Source organism: Thunnus maccoyii, chromosome 14, assembly GCF_910596095.1.
Source record: "Thunnus maccoyii chromosome 14, fThuMac1.1, whole genome shotgun sequence".
In the NCBI taxonomy this organism is placed as follows: domain Eukaryota; kingdom Metazoa; phylum Chordata; class Actinopteri; order Scombriformes; family Scombridae; genus Thunnus; species Thunnus maccoyii.
The window spans coordinates 7609042-7627446 of NC_056546.1; the positions used below are offsets into that span (position 1 = coordinate 7609042).

An 18405-nucleotide genomic window follows, 5' to 3' on the forward strand; every position below is an offset into this window, starting at 1 on the left:
TCTTCAAACAATCTCACATTTTCAGTCAGATGAGAGGCTTTAAAGGACAGGTTCACAATTTTTCAAATCTGTCTTAAAACAACAGTCAGGTGTCAATATGAACACAAAGGTTTTCCTCACTGTAATCATTCCTCCTGTTCATACTGACCCCTTCAAATGTGCTTTCAATGTAAATGACGGGGGACAAAATCCACAGTGTGTCCACACAATCATTTTGTGCAACAATGTATTTAAAAGTCCATCTGAAGCTTTTATGAGGCTCCAGCAGTCTGAGTTAGTCATATCAAGTGGATATCTGCCACATTTACAGTCTTTATTAGCATAAAATTCCCTCAATGTTTCCACAGTGTTTCCCTGTTGAGCTGCGGTGGAAGTATAGCAACCAAAAGAGGGACTTTGGCACGAAAAAGCCTGCAACTGTTAAAAGATATCTACTTGATTTGACTAAATTGGACAGCTGAAGCTTCGTATTAGCTTCAGATACATTTTTAAATATTTTTTGCACAGAAGGGGAAGTGTGGATTTTATAATTGTGATTTTTTTTTTTTTTTGTAATTTGTAATTACAGCAGGAAAAACCTATTTCGATGCTCATTTGGGGACCTTTTAAGACAGACTTGAAAAACTGTTAACTCCTTTTTGTAATGTTGCATGTGTAATAGTAATTACTCTTCATGCACAGAGCGACTAGAATCTTAAATCATTTTGTTTATAGCGATACTATCAGTCAATACATTTGCTGCGAGGAGCTGGAAGCTGAACAGGCATGTTGAAGGGAGTGGCTGTCATCTGAGCGGCTCTTACTGACACACACACCGGATGAGCACCCTTCCCTTCCTACTCTCGGCCGGGTTTGGTGCGTCTTCCTTCCGGCTTGCCGAAGAAAGTTGAGGGAGGTTCAGAGAGGCAACTGGGCTTTTACACAATGGACAGCCAGGGAAGGAAAGTGGTGGTCTGTGACAATGGGACCGGGGTGAGTTCACAGCTTCGGTGATCGATCCGTGGCTTTGCTTTAAAACGGAGCCGTTATGTCGAGTGATTTGCTGAAACAGGAAGTGGGGCTGTCAGCTAGCTAGCGTTAACTGGGTGGGTAGCTAGCCAGACTGTTAGCCAGCTAATTTTCATTCATACAGACCCGACACGGAAACAGCATGTAGAGCCGTGGGATAAACGCTGAATACACAGCTCTGGTCGTAGCTCATTCATCTGTACTAACCACACAATTAAGACAGACGAGTAACAGCTCATTTGCTGCCAACGGTTGTTAAGCTACAGCAGCTAGCCTAGCCTGCTAGTTTGAAGCTAGCATTTAACAGCTGGCTGTCTGGTTTATTCTGTCTGCCAGCTACGTCAGTCAATGATGCGTTTAGCAAACGATGCATAATTTGCAGATTCACTGTTTTTGTTGGACATTTGGTTCGGCTATTAAGGGCAGTAGCTAGATTTTGTACTGAAACTCTACGCCAGCTAGGTGTAACGGTGGCTAGCTAGCTTAGGCCGTGTTAGGTTAATTAAGGAACCACTTTTATGTTTTCCTGGTTAGTAGCAAGACCCAACTTCCCGGATAGAAGAGTCATTTAGTAGCGTTAGGCTATTGAGGGGTTTGAAAGACCACTTTACATAAGTTTTCCAATTGTGTGTTCACCCTAAATCAAAAGTAAAAACATTGCATAGCTTTATTGGATGAATGAGTGCCTTTACCGGGTTGACAAACACTCAACATGAAAGGACAGGTTCACAATTTTTCAAGTATGGCTTAAAACAAGTCAGGTGCCCAAATGAACATTGAAATAGGTTTTTCTTGCCATAAATATCCCTCCTGTTCATACTGATCATTAGAAGATCCCTTCATAATGCACTTAAAATGTAAGTGATGGGGAGGGTGCAATATCTACACTCCTCCCCCTGTGAAAAAATGTATTTAAAACTTTATCTGGTGCGACTATGAAGCTTCAGTCGTCCAAATGAGTCAAATCAAGTAAATATCTTTAAACATTACAGTCTTTTTAGTGCCAAAGTCCCTCTTTCTGTTACTATACTTCCAATGCAGCTCAACAGGGAAACACAAAGAGAGAATTTGATGCTCAAAAGACTGTAAATGTGGCAGATATCCACATTTTTTTGTGTAAATTTCTTTAGTTACTTCCCATCTCGCTTGACAAGCTGGTGATGAAAGAACTTCAAACAGTGCTTCAGAGGTAACAGTTCAGGGTTAGAAGGAAGTAGCAAAAGTCAAGTCATATCTGCACTGCTGAGGGGACAGTTTGGTGGTCTTTATTTAATAACATTGTTGGCTGGTTTTATAGTCCACTTGAATTCGGAGGATGTTTAAGCTGCTGTGGTTTATAGAAAAATAAGCAGTTTGTCCCCCATTCATAGTATACAACATACTTTGCTGCTCTGTGTTTATATTTAGGAGTTACTCATGCAAACAGGTAACGCAGTCTCTCAGATTGCAGAAACTTCCTTCCCAAAGCTTGTCAGCAGTAAAAGAGGATGTTGGCTCAGCATGTTAGTGACTAATAAGGCTTTTTCTGAGATGCGACTCTTTCAAGCATAGCCTTATGCGAATGAAGCTCAGAGAAAAAAGAAGAAAGAAAAAAAAACCCCGCCTCCGTGTCAAGGTTGAACTGACAAGTCAAGAGGAAGTGAGAAGAGTCTGAGCCACAGTCACATATGTCATCATTACATTTATAGACTTGCTACTTGCTATTTCACATCATTGAGTCCACTGTTAAATCAGACTTTTTAACTTTGCTTTGTGTTACGGCAAGCACATGCATCTGCAAAACGGAAGATGCGAGGCTGAGCTGTGGGCTGTTACTGGTAAATTGCACAATCTTCCACTGACATTGACTGTAGAGGGTGAACTGGTTCTGTAAGAGGATTAATCAAGCATTAGTTGATTTTTTACAAAATTGCTACTGACAGAATTGGCTTGCCTCGTCTGTTATGATTACAGTTTTATTTTTTATCAAATTACCCTGTGGCAGTAGGGCAGCAGTGAGCTACGTGCGCTGAATTTATTTTGATTTACTTTAGTGAAAAATATTTGGTGGATCATCTTTGAATTTTTTTCATGGACACTGGCAGTTTGAAAAATCATGTTCTTTCATTTCTGTGTCTGCAGATGTTTGATGTCATGACACAAATAGAACAAGTGCAGAAGAGTCTAACGTTCAACTGTGAAAACAAAACCACTGTATTTGTGCGGTGTTGCCATAATACAGTTTTTACATAGAAGCATTGCAGAGGAAGGACAAAAATGTGTTCAGTGGTAGCATCGCAACTTGCAAGCGAGGGGAAATCTCTAATTAGAGCAGAGCAAAATGTCGACATATCAGTTTTATAATCTGAGACAACAGATTATATGCAATTGTTTTTATCATAATACACTTTAGATGTTTTCTCTTCCTGGTTTTCTGTGCCACCTTACAGTTCAGTGAAAACATTAAACATTATTTTAAAACATTTAAGGTTTTTGTTGTGCTGGACGCTATAGCAGGAAATATGTTCTGGTATTTAAGCGTCTGTGGTTACATTTTTCTCACAGTCCAAAAGCTATTTGAGCCCACTGTTATCAGCAGGATGACCATGATGTTATATTTGTTGTATTGCACAGTTTATCTTATCAGTACTTAAAATGTCATTCCTCATCACTTCCTCTTTCTTCTGGTCTTCTCGTCCCCCTCTCTTTTTAGTTCGTCAAGTGCGGCTATGCAGGCTCCAACTTCCCAGAGCACATCTTCCCTGCGCTTGTTGGGAGGCCCATCATTCGATCGACAGCCAAAGTGGGAAACATTGAGATCAAGGTACGAACCGGTACACCTGATGTTCCTGGAATGAAGGAACCAAACAGAACAAAGTCAGGTTCTAATTTCAATCAGAAGATCTGATATTATTTTGTTGTGAGCTCCAGTAAGAGTTAGCAGTCACTCCTATAATCTGGTTCACAATCGCTCCTCTAATCACAAATTCTACCTTCTTGTTTTTGGATGTCGTCCTGGTAGAAATAAGATCTTACAGTATCTCAGTGCATTCCTGCAAATATAAAATATTTGCATAGATACTGTAATGTGGGTAAAAATAAGTTGGATAACTGAGGTCTAGCCAAATGTCTGACAGTTTTCTATTATTTTAGCATGAAACCTATCTCTACCTTTCTCTTGTTCTTTCCAATTCTTTTGTTTATTCATCTTTCTTTCATATATACATATATATATATTTACCTTCCTCTTCCTCCATGTTTGGTTCCCCCACGGTGAAGTAGAATGCCCAGAAGATGGTAAGTTCAGGTTGGTGTGTGCCTCCTGTTCTTGCCTGCTACAGAGAGTTGTGTCATGTTTTGATCTCAGCCGAAAAATCTTTCTTTGTTTGAAATGTCTTTTTTTTTTTTTGTTCTATGTCTTCATTTGTTTTCTTTCATCATTTCTACTCACACAATGATTCCATTCTTCTACATTCCAACTAGTTTGGTGATTTAAAGCGCTGAGTTTGAGTGTTGATCTCCTAACGAGTGGCCGACAGTCAGATAGATATACAGCACCTTACACTAATGCACTCCTCTCCTCAGGCTGAAAGTGTTGCAAAAATGGCTGTGATGAATCATAGGCCAGCTGTTATCGATGGAGTGCTAAAAGAGATTTTGGACCGATTCCATTCTCAGAGTCTCTGATCTGCTGGTGCATCCTGACAGCTACACCCCCCCTCAATCCTGCTGCTATTTAAGGACTGATATAATCACAACCGTTTTTCAGCTAAAAAGATCTTAAAATGCCAGCTGCTGCTACAACGCATGTTGCCAAATGATAAATGTTTTACCTCCCTATATGCATCACAGATCCATTTAGCCCACTGTTATGAAGCAGTTGACATATTTCAGCTCAGGAATGTCCTACTTCAGAGCATTTCACTATCTGTGAGTGCTTCACCTTTACTAGTGCAGCGGAAGTGTCCACACTGGAGGATGCATGGCAGACAGCTGAAAGTTGGAGACGGAAGCACATCTGTTTTTCTGTTTTTCTTTGTACTTTTTTTTTTTTTTTCTATTGAGACCACATGGAGGCGATGCCTGTGACTGGTACTTTGTTAATGCCAAAGCACACAGGATGAACCCATAAAATGGCTGCCTTCAGTAGGCTTTTGATGTCTCCAAGTGGAACGTGAGATGCTTGACTGTGTGGCTAACACTGAGCTCTAACCCAACGGTTGTTTACATTGCCAGGCTGCCTTGCATGCAGCTAGCTGGATGGTGCTAAAACGAGTGGTTTACTGTAGCTAGAGGGAAACAGAAGTGTTTCCAGGTGTACATGCATGGAAACTAATGCCTTGTTGTGCATGCTGGGTAACTGAATTTTATAGTAAAAAAAAAAAAGACCTACTACTTGGGCGTGATCTGAGGCCATGAATTTATCTGTTGTCATCTGATGATCCAGTTTCCCTGATTTTTATGAGACCAGCAGGGCAAGGGGGCGAGTTAAAATTACAGGTGTTATTTCCCTTAAACCAATTCTCAGTGCTTATCCCTACTCCAAGTGACTCTGAATGATCCAAACTGAGTTTTGGAAAAGGACTGCTTCTTCTAAATATTTATCTGCGTTGCCATTTGACCCCTCCCTCCAGGATCTGATGGTGGGGGATGAGGCCAGCGAGCTGCGCTCCATGCTGGAGGTCAACTACCCCATGGAGAACGGCATCGTCAGGAACTGGGATGACATGAAACACCTGTGGGACTACACCTTCGGCCCAGAGAAGCTCAACATCGACTCCCGCAACTGCAAGATCTTGCTGACTGAGCCTCCAATGAACCCAACTAAGAACCGTGAGAAAATCATCGAGGTAAGTTGACATTTATGTCCGTGTGTGTGCAGTTTGTAGGTATTTTTGTAGCTGTGTGATGGGAAAAGGAAAAGAGAGTTTTAGCATTTTATATATATATATATTTCAGGGGCATTTCATGCCTTTTTATTAAAGGGACAGTGGAGAGATGACAGGAAATTAAGGGAGTGAGGGAGATGGGGGTCCGCTGCTGGATTTGAACCACAGCTGTTGAGATTGTGTGGTATGTCTTAACCAGCAGGCTACTGGGGCGCACAAGTTTTTGCATTTCTTACTGTAAGTTATAAGCTGCGTTTAAATAAATACAACCTTTTCTACTCTGAGATGTTAAACTATATTAAACTCTAGGTAGGTCTTTCCTACCTGTTATACCTAACTGGGCCACTGTAGGTCTCCAGTTTATATAACTTACAGCTCTGTGTTGTGTGCAGCTGAGGTGGGGCTGTGTGTTATAGCCTCAGAGAACTGTCAATCAAGCAGACACACACCCAAACCCTCTCTAAGCATCAGTATCCCCTTAATAGCACTAAACGGCCACAAAGATGTACATTAGAAGAAGATCAATCAGCTGTTGAGACCTTTTTGAGTTTTTTGGAGCCAGCATGTAGCAGCCATTTGGAGGAAATGGCCTTTTAAGGTCATTCTGCATTGCAAAAGTGCCATTTTGATTAATCCTCTGTGAAATTATTTCATCACATATTACCTCTGAATTATGCTACAGAGATCATGTTCCTCATGTGTCGCCAGATGTACTGTATTTATTCGGTTTCATCAACAAAAACCGGTTGAACTCGCTGTCTGACGTTATCTGGTCTCTCCTGCAGGTGATGTTCGAGACCTACCAGTTTGGAGGAGTCTACATTGCTATTCAAGCTGTGCTGACACTGTATGCCCAAGGTAAGAAGAGACACATGCATGCTTGGGCTACAGGTTTAACCGAAAGATATGTGAGCACTCTGCTGTTGACTACTGCAGTTTCCACATGACATTTTTTTTGCTGGTATTCTTCTTTTCACCCTCAAAGAAGATTCCCCCCCGATAGCAGGATTATATCTGTGTTATAACTAGTAAATTATTTATAGCTGCCATTAGCTGCTTCACTGCTCCTTCAGAAGTCACCCTACACCTCCTCTGTGGCTTGAAGCTCAGAAAGAGATGACTGTTCATTTTATTTGCAAAAAAAAATTTCTTGTGAGGCTGTATTTAACTACCACACCTTTGTCAAATAGTTTGTACAAAGATTTATTTCATGAGACAACTTAGACGCCAGATAATGATATTCTTAGTGCCAGAAAGTCTAGACAGTCACATGAACATCATTTTAAAGTGTTCCAGTGACAGACAACTATTATGACATGATCCGAGTTGTTCTGATGTGTTAAACCCACGTGTGATGCATCAAGCAGGAGAGCTTCACATGAATTATTCGCACCTACACATTCTGTTTCGAACACACGTCCCTGTGTGAGGTGTGTGTGTTTGCTGCTCTGCCATTTTGTCTCTGAGTTTATTACCAACTAGTGAGCAGTTATTAACAGTCAATTGTTACATTAAACGTGTTATCTCAGGTTTTGTGTGTTTACCCAGCTGACAAGGCTAACAGTCAGTAGCCCAAAGCACACAAACACACCTAGCTTGGTAGCAATGTAGATTATTAACTCTAGTTCATGGTTTTTTTTTTGTTTTTTTTTAGGCCTTCTGACCGGTGTGGTGGTAGACTCTGGGGATGGTGTGACACACATCTGTCCTGTGTACGAGGGCTTCAGCCTGCCCCACCTGACGAGACGCCTGGACATTGCAGGCAGGGACATTACCCGCTACCTCATCAAGGTATCCAGTCAGTCAAAACAGTCTCTGGAAGATACCAGATAATGACACTCAATGGCACTACATCATCACACTGTAACTGCAGCACTGTAATTCTACATCCAAAATAGGGTGTTAAATGCAAATGTTGGTGCATCTTTTGTTTTATAGTTTGCTGTGATTTAAGTCTCTTTATATGGGTTATAGTCATCTAGAGGCTTATTGCTTCTTAGGAAGGAGGAAATTGGAATTAACGGTCTTAATTTTGAGAAGACCTTAGCAATAGCAGTGCCACTTGTGTGAGGTGTTTTTTACAGTAAAAATATTAGAGATTTCAATAAGAAACTCAGTAGAATAATGCTTTCTGGCCCTCATCACATTCTTTCTGCTTTCTCTCTTCATCCCCACTTTACCCTGCCCCTTGTCTCCCTGTCTGGGTGCAGTTGTTGTTGTTGAGGGGTTATGCCTTCAACCACTCTGCAGACTTCGAGACTGTGCGCATGATGAAGGAGAAGCTGTGCTACGTGGGCTATAACATCGAGCAGGAGCAGAAGCTGGCGCTGGAGACCACTGTGCTCGTGGAATCATACACGGTAGATAATCACATGTTTTAGTTTTCAAAATAATAAAGCGAATCTACTCACATTTATATTTTTTATTATTTGATAAAATACTGATAAAAAAGTAAGCTCCATGTAAGGGGTCAGTGCAGCAGTCACTCTTTTAATACCTGTAGGGAAAGTTCAGGATGTGTGTTTGTGTGTTTTAAGTAGTTTTAACGGAGCAGTTCAACTTCTGCTGAGCTAAGACTTATGATTCAATGTGGTGTTTGTGATTGTAGTTTCACTTCAGCAGGTGTGTAGACACAGTAGCCAGCGTGAGACTTGCCTTAAAAATGAGTTGCTGCCCTCACATGGACATTGTGCACACTGTTCACATCAAATGGGGGAATATAAGGACTTTGATATTAAATAAAACAAAACAATACTCGTCGATGAATAAAGATCCAGAAAGAGGAGCTGTAATCAATCATTCCTGCAGTTTGAACTGAAAGAAACTCCCAAATTGGTCCCCATAAGGCTCAGCAGTCCTAGTCCCCCTCATCTCACCCACTCCTGCCATGTGTGTTGCTCTCTATAGGCAACTATCTAATAAATGCCATAAAAATCATAATAAACATCTCCTATTAAAGAAAATATCTAAATCAGAGACAGAAGCACAAGAAAACCAACTAGGATACAGTGAGACTGAATATGAGGGCAAAGAGGACAAAGAATGTTTTCATTTTCGAGATATAAATGCGAAATAATTGCTAAAACACTTTCTTTGGAAATTGGTTCATTCATATTTTACTGGACGTATTACGCAGCTGTTGTCAATTTTCACTTAGAATAGCGACACATTTCCAGCCATCTGGGGATTCTCAATTTTGTTTTGTTTACTTTTTGATGTAAAATGAGGTTGTTTTTTTTTATGCACACCACATGTGCACAAGTTTCATATTTTGGCTTAAAATAGCATCACTATAGAACGAATCTCTCCCAAAAGTAATCAAAACTAATGGTGTAACTAAATCTGTTTCTTCACTGAGCTAAGTAGACTACCACATGCCCGTTGTTGGATCTGTTGGCTGCTTTTTAGACGGGGCAGTGCTGCTGACTAACTTGTTTTCTCTGGGACTCAAACATATGGGGGTGCAGCGCTCCTCCACTAGACTTGCTTTTCTTTCCAAGGCCCTTTTCCCTGCAGAGGGAACCACAGAATCTAAACGCAGGTCGTGAAGTCTGTGTTTCTGCACGCCTTACCGAGCACATGTTGTGTCTCAGAGCTCACTGTGACCATGTGTGTTTGGGTTAACGTAGGCGAGTGCGTTTGTGTGTGTGTGTGTGTGTAGGTGTGTGAACATGTATGTGTAAGTATCATTTTGTGTGCTCGAGTGTGCCGAAACAAGGAGGGCAATGTAACTGTGGCCGGAGAGCCCTGAACCGTGAGTTACATCATTTCCTGTGCAGCCACTTTGCGGCGGTGGCTGGGCTCCACTTCCTCCCACTGCCCTCAACTGAATGAAGCCTTTTTATAGTCACACACACACGTTCACTCTACTCAGTTTGTAGCCTATAATATCTGTGCTTTAACTTACTGTGAAATATCATTAGAGTCTTGAAGGATTTTGTTTTCTAAGTGCAGGAAAGTTTTGCCTTTTCTTGAGAACAACTTTTAAAAACAACCATCGAACAGAATGATTCATCAAGATTTACACCCTTTATCTCTTTATGTTGAGTCACACATTAAATCATACTGCTTCAGTGGTGTCATGCTTTCTTTCTTTCTTTCTTTTTTTTCTCCTCTTTTCATCTCATCCCTCCCACACGTCTCCAGCTGCCAGATGGCCGTGTGATCAAGGTGGGTGGAGAGCGGTTTGAGGCCCCTGAGGCTCTGTTCCAGCCCCACCTCATCAACGTGGAGGGCGTCGGAGTGGCCGAGCTGCTCTTCAACACCATCCAGGCGGCCGACATAGACACCAGGTGAGGCCGAGGAAAGCGGGCAGATACGCTCCTGTCGCTGTTGATAAAGAAGGGTAGATGCAGCGATATAAACTCTGCTGGGGGTGTTTCCACTCCAACGCACAATGATACACAACATTAACAAATCACAGCACACACACACACATGCAAACAAACATTTCAGCAGTATAGAGCTCCCACTGAAGCAGTTCAGGGTTTTAAACCAAATATTTCTTGCACTCCATAGTTCTGAATGGAAAAGAATGAAAATTTATCTTTGAGTATTTATAAGAGAAGGAAAAATCCAAGATAACAAACGCTTGGAAAACCCAATATGTTGCTAATTCTTTGCTTCTGCAAAAAGTTGTATAATCTATTTAGTTGTATTCAGCTTAAGTCATCAATTTAAATTTGTAATGTCCTGAAAGTAAATTTTCAACATTTGTGGACTTAAAATGAGAAAGTATATGCTAGTTCTTCCAGTTGTGAAGGAAAACTAGCAACATGACTCGACTTTAAGATTGTCTCCTCCTCTCTGCATGTGCCTGTTGTTTGTTCTCTTCCCGCTCTCATTCTCTGTCTGTCTCCCCGTCATCAGGCCTGAGTTCTACAAACACATCGTGTTATCAGGAGGATCCACCATGTACCCGGGCCTGCCGTCTCGGCTGGAGAGGGAACTCAAGCAGCTGTACCTGGAGCGTGTGCTCAAGGGAGATGTGGACAAGCTTTCGGTGAGAAACTGAACCTTAACGCCTCATCTGTAATTATAATGTGAAGAGTGTCACTGAAGGACTTTGAGCTAAAACTGCTCAGATGTGGTTTACAGTATGAATTTGACAATGTAAAAAAAAAGAAAAAAGAAAGTATGCCACTGAACTTACTGGTAGCTTCAAATGAGCTAAAGTCTGGACTCATTGCACCGGGCCTCTCAGTTTCTGTGAATTAGTATTTCCAGCTGATTCAGGGTGTGTTTAAGTTAGTCTGGGTGGTGTTTCCCACATATGAGAGGGCTGACAGTGCCAGAAAAGGTACAACAACCACAGGGAATGTATTTAAGTCAAGTGTGGTGAGTAAACTTTGACTGACAACTAGCAGTTTACTTCTCAGTATCTCCTCTGTCTTGATGAGGTCTAGTTCCACACACCAGGTGTTCCTAGCTGAATAAATTAAACCCCTTGAATTATCTAAAGCTACTAATTAAACCATGTCTGCCTCAAACACATTTGAAATTTTCAGGTGCAAAGTTAATGATTATATGACGCCTCAGACCGGTGCAGTGTACAGAAGCTACCACCAGGTGGTGCCAGAGGCTAACAGACATTGATTAAGCACTTAAATAACAAAATGCGTGGGGTTCACCTCCCAATGATAAATATTTGTTTAGGAAAGATATCATTACATTACAGCTCCACCTCAGTATCCTGAAGACACAGATGATTTTACACAGAACTATTTTGTAAACAAAGGTCTACAGATGACTCATAAGTTTAATAGCAAGTCATTATGTGCTTTACTCTTCTGCCCGCAACTGCGGCCACTTTTCTCAAAGTGTTTATCTTGTTTTGGAATGGAGCTCTTTATATGTAGTGTTGGTTTTTTTCCCCTCCACATATATCTTCAAGTAACACAAATGTGTGCAGTCTGTTACAAGACAGAGGATTTTCCTTCAGATGGGTCCCTTAAGACCTCAAATAACTGCTATGCCAAATAGTCAGCCCCTGTAGGCTTGAAAAGTGTCTGTTGAAAAGTTTGTACTTCAGATCTGTCACGGAGAGCGAGGCTGCGGTCGGCTTGAATTCATTCAGTTGGTTGCAATGGATTCCGATGTTGACAACATTTCACAGTAGGAAGAAGAATTATCAAAACATCCATAAAAACCTTTCAAACCACTCCTCTTCTCTGCTACTCCACATGGTCCATCTGATCTGCCCAAACACTTCACGTTCGTGCTGCAGTACGGCTAAATTCACTGCCTCCATTTGTATCTTGCACCTTTTTTAGCTGTTTGTTTGTTGCTCTCAGCTACGTTTAGACAGCTAGCCACGTGAGCGACAAACAGGAGCAGCGTCTTTTAGCCCTATTTGGTGAAAATATGACTGTTTGGAACATACGGAGACTACAGACAGGGCAGAGAAGTGGATTATCCTGCGGGAGTGGTTTGAGAAGTTTGTATTGATGTTGTGATACTTTTTTCCATAGTGGAAACTTGTCAGCATTAGAATCCAGTGTAAGTGACTTGAAGCTGCCATGACGCTACCTTTCATGCTGATTTTGAGTGGAGTATCACTTTAAAGCTGCACTAATCAGTGTTTTTATATTAAGTAATTTGTAATGTGCTCTGTGACACTTTACAGTCTTTTAGATCATTGTTTTGGTTCACTCTCACTGCGCCTATCATTTTCAGTCGCAGGGGCTAAATGTTCCAAAAAGTTCTAAAAACCCACTGTCTTCTGTTTGGTGCTGAGCAAGTAGTGTACAAACAAAGTTAGCAACTAGCCTGTGAACACAGTGGAGCATTTATCAGCTAATGAGACAGATATAAGTTAGTGGAGACCAAAACAAAGCCAAAAGGAGAGTGAATATTGGACTTAATTCTGTCAGATGGCCAAAAAATGACCTTAAATGAATGCTAATGCTAAAACAATTAATTAATACTGGTGAAAGTGACTTTCACACTGCATCTCCTTCATATCCAGTGTAAAAATACTTCATATTAATATCCACTATCAATATGACACTGTGAAAATAATGTACATGCAAATTACCAAAAAAGAAAAAAAAAAAAGATATTACATCTAGTTTGGCATGTCAGTTATGATGCAGTCCTTCAGGTTTGGACACATGTTAGATCCTCCAGCTGTTTTATTCTCATGTTTCTAACGGTGCCTCAGGCCCGGAAGTTGTGACTGTTGTTCTCAAGTTTGCCAAGGCAGCAATTACATGTTTTGATTTGAATACACAAACATTAGGTTTATACCTCCGGATCAAGTTTTGATGCAAATCTCCAGGTATACCCAACCGAAAGCTCACACAGACTAGAAACACATTAAGACCTGAAAAGACTAACACTGGGACACTCTGAGCTCCAGTGTGAACACAGCCATAGATGTGTCTTTGCTACACAGGGACCTCTTACATGTCTCCCTGTCCCCTCGTTTTGTAGAAATTTAAGATCCGGATCGAGGATCCTCCCAGGCGAAAGCACATGGTGTTCCTGGGCGGAGCCGTGCTGGCCGACATCATGAAGGACAAGGACAACTTCTGGCTGACCCGGGAGGAGTACCAGGAGAAAGGAGTCCGCGTGCTGGAAAAACTAGGAGTCACCGTCAGATAAAGCACTGAACGGACAGCCCCAACACAACATTCACACACACACGCACACACACACACACACACACACATATACACACACAGTACATGCACACATTTCCCCCCTCGCCCCCCATCGCAGAGTATATATCTATTTATCCCTCTTTTTCTCTCTTTCGGCTCTTGATGCTCCCTCGAACATCAGAGGGAAACGAGCCGTCACCTCCCCTGCTCTCCTCCTCTCTGCCACTCCTCTCTCCTGGTTTGGGATTGGCTCACACTTCCCCCCCCCCCCCCCCCCCCCCCCCCCCCCCCCCCCCCCGAGAACCAATTCCATCTTTGCAGATTTCCACTCAAACCCCTCCCTTTCTTTAACTAGGAATAGAAGGGTTGACGTTGCCCTGCTGATGTATTTTTTGAAGTCTGATTCTCAGTCTGGTGGAGAAGGTTAAAACCAGGGTGGGAAATGTTAACGCTGCACGTTTACCTGCCATCCGATCAAGCAAACAAGTATTGTTCTTCTGTAGAAATAAACGTTTGCTGCGAGTTAAATTCGGCAGGTAAACCGTGGGGACCCACCAGCAGCCGCTGCAGCGAGTGTTTCAGAAAGTTTAGCGTCCTCCCCTGATTTAAACCTCCGGAGGCGATTTAAAACGATGCAAAGTTTATAAGCAACTCGTAGGTAATATCACAATCAGGGTCCACCACAAACAGCCACGAGCCGCTTTCAGCATCTGTTCCAGGTGAGCGAGAACTGATCACATTTTTATGTCAGTTTTTATAAATGATATCATGACTTTTCTTTTCTGGGAGAGGGATTACTTTTTTTTTTTTTTTTTTAATTGCTTTTCCTTTTTTGTTGGATGTATGAGTTCAATTTATATCTTTAAATTTGATTTTTTTTTTTTTTTCCTTTTGTTGCTGTGCACTACTACCATTGTAAATGGAGTGTATTGTGGTAACAGAAGTTCCTCCATGTTTTTATGAAGAATTGATGGTTGATTTATAAAGGGATAAGTACATAAAGTAAAAGCCCCCGAGCTTGACATCGGTTGTGTGACGGTACTTCGGGGTTTGGGGGTGGGGGAGTGATACTTTTTTGTTCCTCATCAAACTCGCCTCTTCCTCCTCTGTGGGTGTCAATCTTAAGCTGAATGAACGGGTGCGAGCAGTTGTAGCGGTATTAAGAGACTGCGGCGACGCTATAGCACCACACCTGTCGTATTCCTTCAGATCCACCAAATCACAGAGAGGCAGTCGCAGGCTGACGATGAGATCGATTTGAATCTGGGCTCAGAGCAGGTAAAAAAACGGTATTTTATTGATGTTAATATGCTGTTGAGGGCATATTTAAATTCTCCAGTCTTTCACTCCCGACGGTCGACATAACGAATACTGGAGGCACTTCTATTTTGAGTATGACAAATGTGTATATTTTTTTTTCTCCTCTTTCCATGAACTGTCTATCCAGTGCCAAGTGCAGTTAATGTTAACTGGATCTCATGTTTTAATGTCTTTTCTTTTTTGTCACGGTTTTTGTTTTTATTTTCCTGTGTTGTTCATAGCATAACTGCCTAACGCTGATTTAAATAAAGAAAAGTGATTTATAAGGATGTTTGTGTCACAGGTTCTTTTTTTTTGGTTTGGTTTAATGAGTTATCAGGACAATGAATTAAATCTGGAGCCACTGCAAATCTCAAATGCATTAATATCAAAAGACTTGTTTGGGTTTTACTTCTGAATAGTCATCCTGATAATTCAGTAAATCTGCTTAAGAAATACTCATCACTATTCCTCAGAGCCCAAAGTGACATCTTCAAATTTTACATTTTGTCCGACCAACACTTCAAATGTCAAAGATATTCAGTTTACATCGGTATAAAACAGAGAAAAGCTGCATATCCTCACATTTAAGAAACTGGAACCAGTGAATTTAAAGGTTTAATTATCAAAATAGTAGCCTATTAATCATCTCACCTCTAGTTCACCTGTAAAAATGTGGGTCATGAATCATCTCCAGGTATTGAAAAGACAGATTCTAGTGCACACGCTGTATGTTGTAGATCCACTTTCGTTTTCAGTAGTGAACTTCTAATAATAAGTTATGTAGTGTGCAGCATGACTCATTCTGCCACCAGCAATCTGACACCAGTCAAAAACTTCAAATCCATTCAGAAATTGTTCAAAAATACATCCAATCGAAGCCTGTAATTACATGTTCTACCAGCCGGTCGACTTGAAGTGGTGTGTCACTTTTGGGACAAATGAATAAAAAAAAGGGAACAGATCAACAATAAATATCAGCAAAACCATTAATGAGCTGCTATACAGAATTGATTTCCAAATCAGCCTGCAACACATCTTATTTCTTTACTGTTCAGTCTCTTCTGTGCACCACATGCTGGTTTCATGGTGGAGCAGATCTTTAAAAAAAATCAAAAAACGTCTCCTGCTAACCTTGTAGCAGAGCTGTAACGCTGTATAATACTGTAATATGTGTGCAAGGTCATATTTCCTGACATTTCTGCTATGTGGAGAAACTTCTTTGTTACTGTCGTCAAGTAGCAAAGTCAGTTTTCTGGTTTTGTTGTTCCTGTTTACATTTCTTTTAAAGCAACAGGTGTCAAACTGGAGATATCAGCCATTAAAAACGATGACGATACTCTGCTTTAGCTTGATATTTCAGTTTCTGCAGCTTCAAAGTTCAAGAAGGCGACCTTGTTTTTAATCCACACCTCCTAAAGTTAAGAGTTTTTGTCTAGAACTGAAGGTGAGATCAGATGCGTCGATAGATAAACTGTACCACCAGAGGAGAGGATGGAGGTGTGACGGTGACTGAGGCTCACAGAGGAGGAGGAGAGCTATGCACAGAGACCAGAAGGAGGAAGAGGAAATGGAACAGTGGCAGAGGACTGGCGCCACCAGAGGAAGAGGCTCTCTTTCCGCGCCTGAAATAAAGATCTCACCCAGACTCTTCCGGCCTTGTTCCATTTTAATCCCTCGACTCTTGCCACTTCCCTCTAACCCTGAACTGTTACCTCTGAGGCCCTGGTTGAAGTTTCCTTCATCACCGGATTGTCAACAGAGGTGGGAAGTAACTAAGGACATTTACTCAAGACCTGTACTTATGTGCAGTTTTACAGGATTGGTACTGTGGCTGAGACTCAGCAGAACTTCTACTATACTTCATAGAGACATATTGTACTTTTTACTCTTCTACGTTTATTTTTCTGCCAGCTGTACAGTTAAATTCACATTTTATATTCAATGAGAAATGAGATAAGAGGATTTCGCTTCTATCGGGTAAAAATGTAAATTTTTCTCTCAACCAAACGTCAACAAAACTTTTCATGAACTCAGGCTAACTTCAGCTTGATGGCACCGTGCATTTTAGACATTTTAAACACAGTACTTTAGTGAAGAATGAACTTTTAACCTCAGTTTTTAAGCCAACACAAAGTCCTTAAAGGAAAGGTTCACAATTATTCAAGTTTGTCTTAAAACAATAGTCAGGAGTCCAAATGAACATTGACAAGTTTTTCTTGCCATAATCATTCTCCTTCTGTGCAAAATGTATTAAAAAGTTTATCTGAAACTAATACGAAGCTTCAGTCGTCCAAATGAGTCAAATCAAGTAGATATCTTTCAACATTACAGTCTTTTTAGAGCCAAAGTCTCTCTTTTTGTTACTATACTTCCACCGCAGCTCAACAGGGAAACACTGTCCGAGGAAACACAAAGAGGGAATTTGATGCTAAAAAGACTGTAAATGTGGCAGATATCCACTTGATATGACTAACTCAGACTGCTGAAGCCTCATATAAGCTTCAGATCAACTTTTAAATGCATTTTTGCACAAAATGACTGTGGACACACTGTCACTTTCATTGAAAACACATTTGAAGAGGATCTTTTAATAGCCAGTATGAACAGGAGGAATGATTACAGCGAGGAAAACCTCTTTCACTGTTCATATGGACAACTGACATGTTTTAAGACAGACTGGAAACACTGGGAACCTTTCCTTTAAAGTGCTCAGGAAAAAAAAAAAATCTCCATGACAACATGGGCAAACTCCAAACTGATGAAGATCATGAAATATAATCAAAAGCTGCAGAACAGCTACGAAATGGATCCTGTGGTGAATTTTCCTAACCTGCAGAGGAGCATATGACATGAAAATGTAAGTTTTGTATCAGATGTCTCCTATTTATTTATTTATTTATTTCAAATTTTCAGTTTGCATCTACAGTTTTGAACCTTTTAATTACTGTATATGTGTTTATGTTAGTTTATGTATTACCTTGTAATACATGTTAATGCATCAGTAATTAAATCTGATGGAGACCATAGTTCACTGTCAATACTTCTACATTTGATACAGTTTATTACTAACATGCGTTCGGTTTTACTTAATGGACATTTTGAAGAGTTCTTTTGACACAAAATGGCGACTTCTTATTTCAATTGAGTACTTTTATATTATGGTATCACTACTTTTACTAAAGGATTTAATAACTTTGTTTTCCAGGTGCTTTTGTACAAACTCTTAACAGCTAAAACATTTTCCACAGGGTGGGAGTAGAGAGATGTTTTCCTCCGCAGTCGTAGATGCTTTATCTCAGGTGCAGGCTCTGAACTCCTTAACAAAGTATGCTGAAACAATTATGTGGCTCCTTTTAAAGATTTACTCCTGCAACATCTCGACCCCAGGGTGGGTTCAGAGAAACATGACGAGCCGAAGTGTTGCAAAAGTAATGCTGACTTGGTGCAAATGTAGCAACAACTCAGCAGAGGAAAAGATCAAAATTCTGCCTATCTTTGGACATGAGACCACAGCACAAGCCACCCATTCCTGTAAACTGCACTGGGAAGTGAGCGCCGGTGCTCTGTGCACCCAGAGAGGGGCCACGCTGACCCCATTACAAGAGCAGATATCTTAAATGTTT

The 18405-nt window shown here is 40.9% G+C and overlaps 1 protein-coding gene across 1 annotated transcript; it reads left to right on the forward strand.

Moving 5' to 3' along the window:
• The first annotated feature begins 787 nt into the window (after nucleotides 1-787).
• Nucleotides 788-13772, forward strand: LOC121911467 (actin-related protein 2-A-like). The gene is made up of 9 exons (XM_042432981.1): nucleotides 788-972; nucleotides 3701-3811; nucleotides 5622-5837; nucleotides 6662-6734; nucleotides 7531-7667; nucleotides 8087-8236; nucleotides 10023-10168; nucleotides 10746-10878; nucleotides 13311-13772. Exons 1-9 carry the CDS (start codon nucleotides 925-927, stop codon nucleotides 13479-13481), a joined length of 1185 nt encoding a protein of 394 aa, XP_042288915.1. The 5' UTR covers nucleotides 788-924; the 3' UTR covers nucleotides 13482-13772.
• The last annotated feature ends 4633 nt before the right edge of the window (nucleotides 13773-18405 follow it).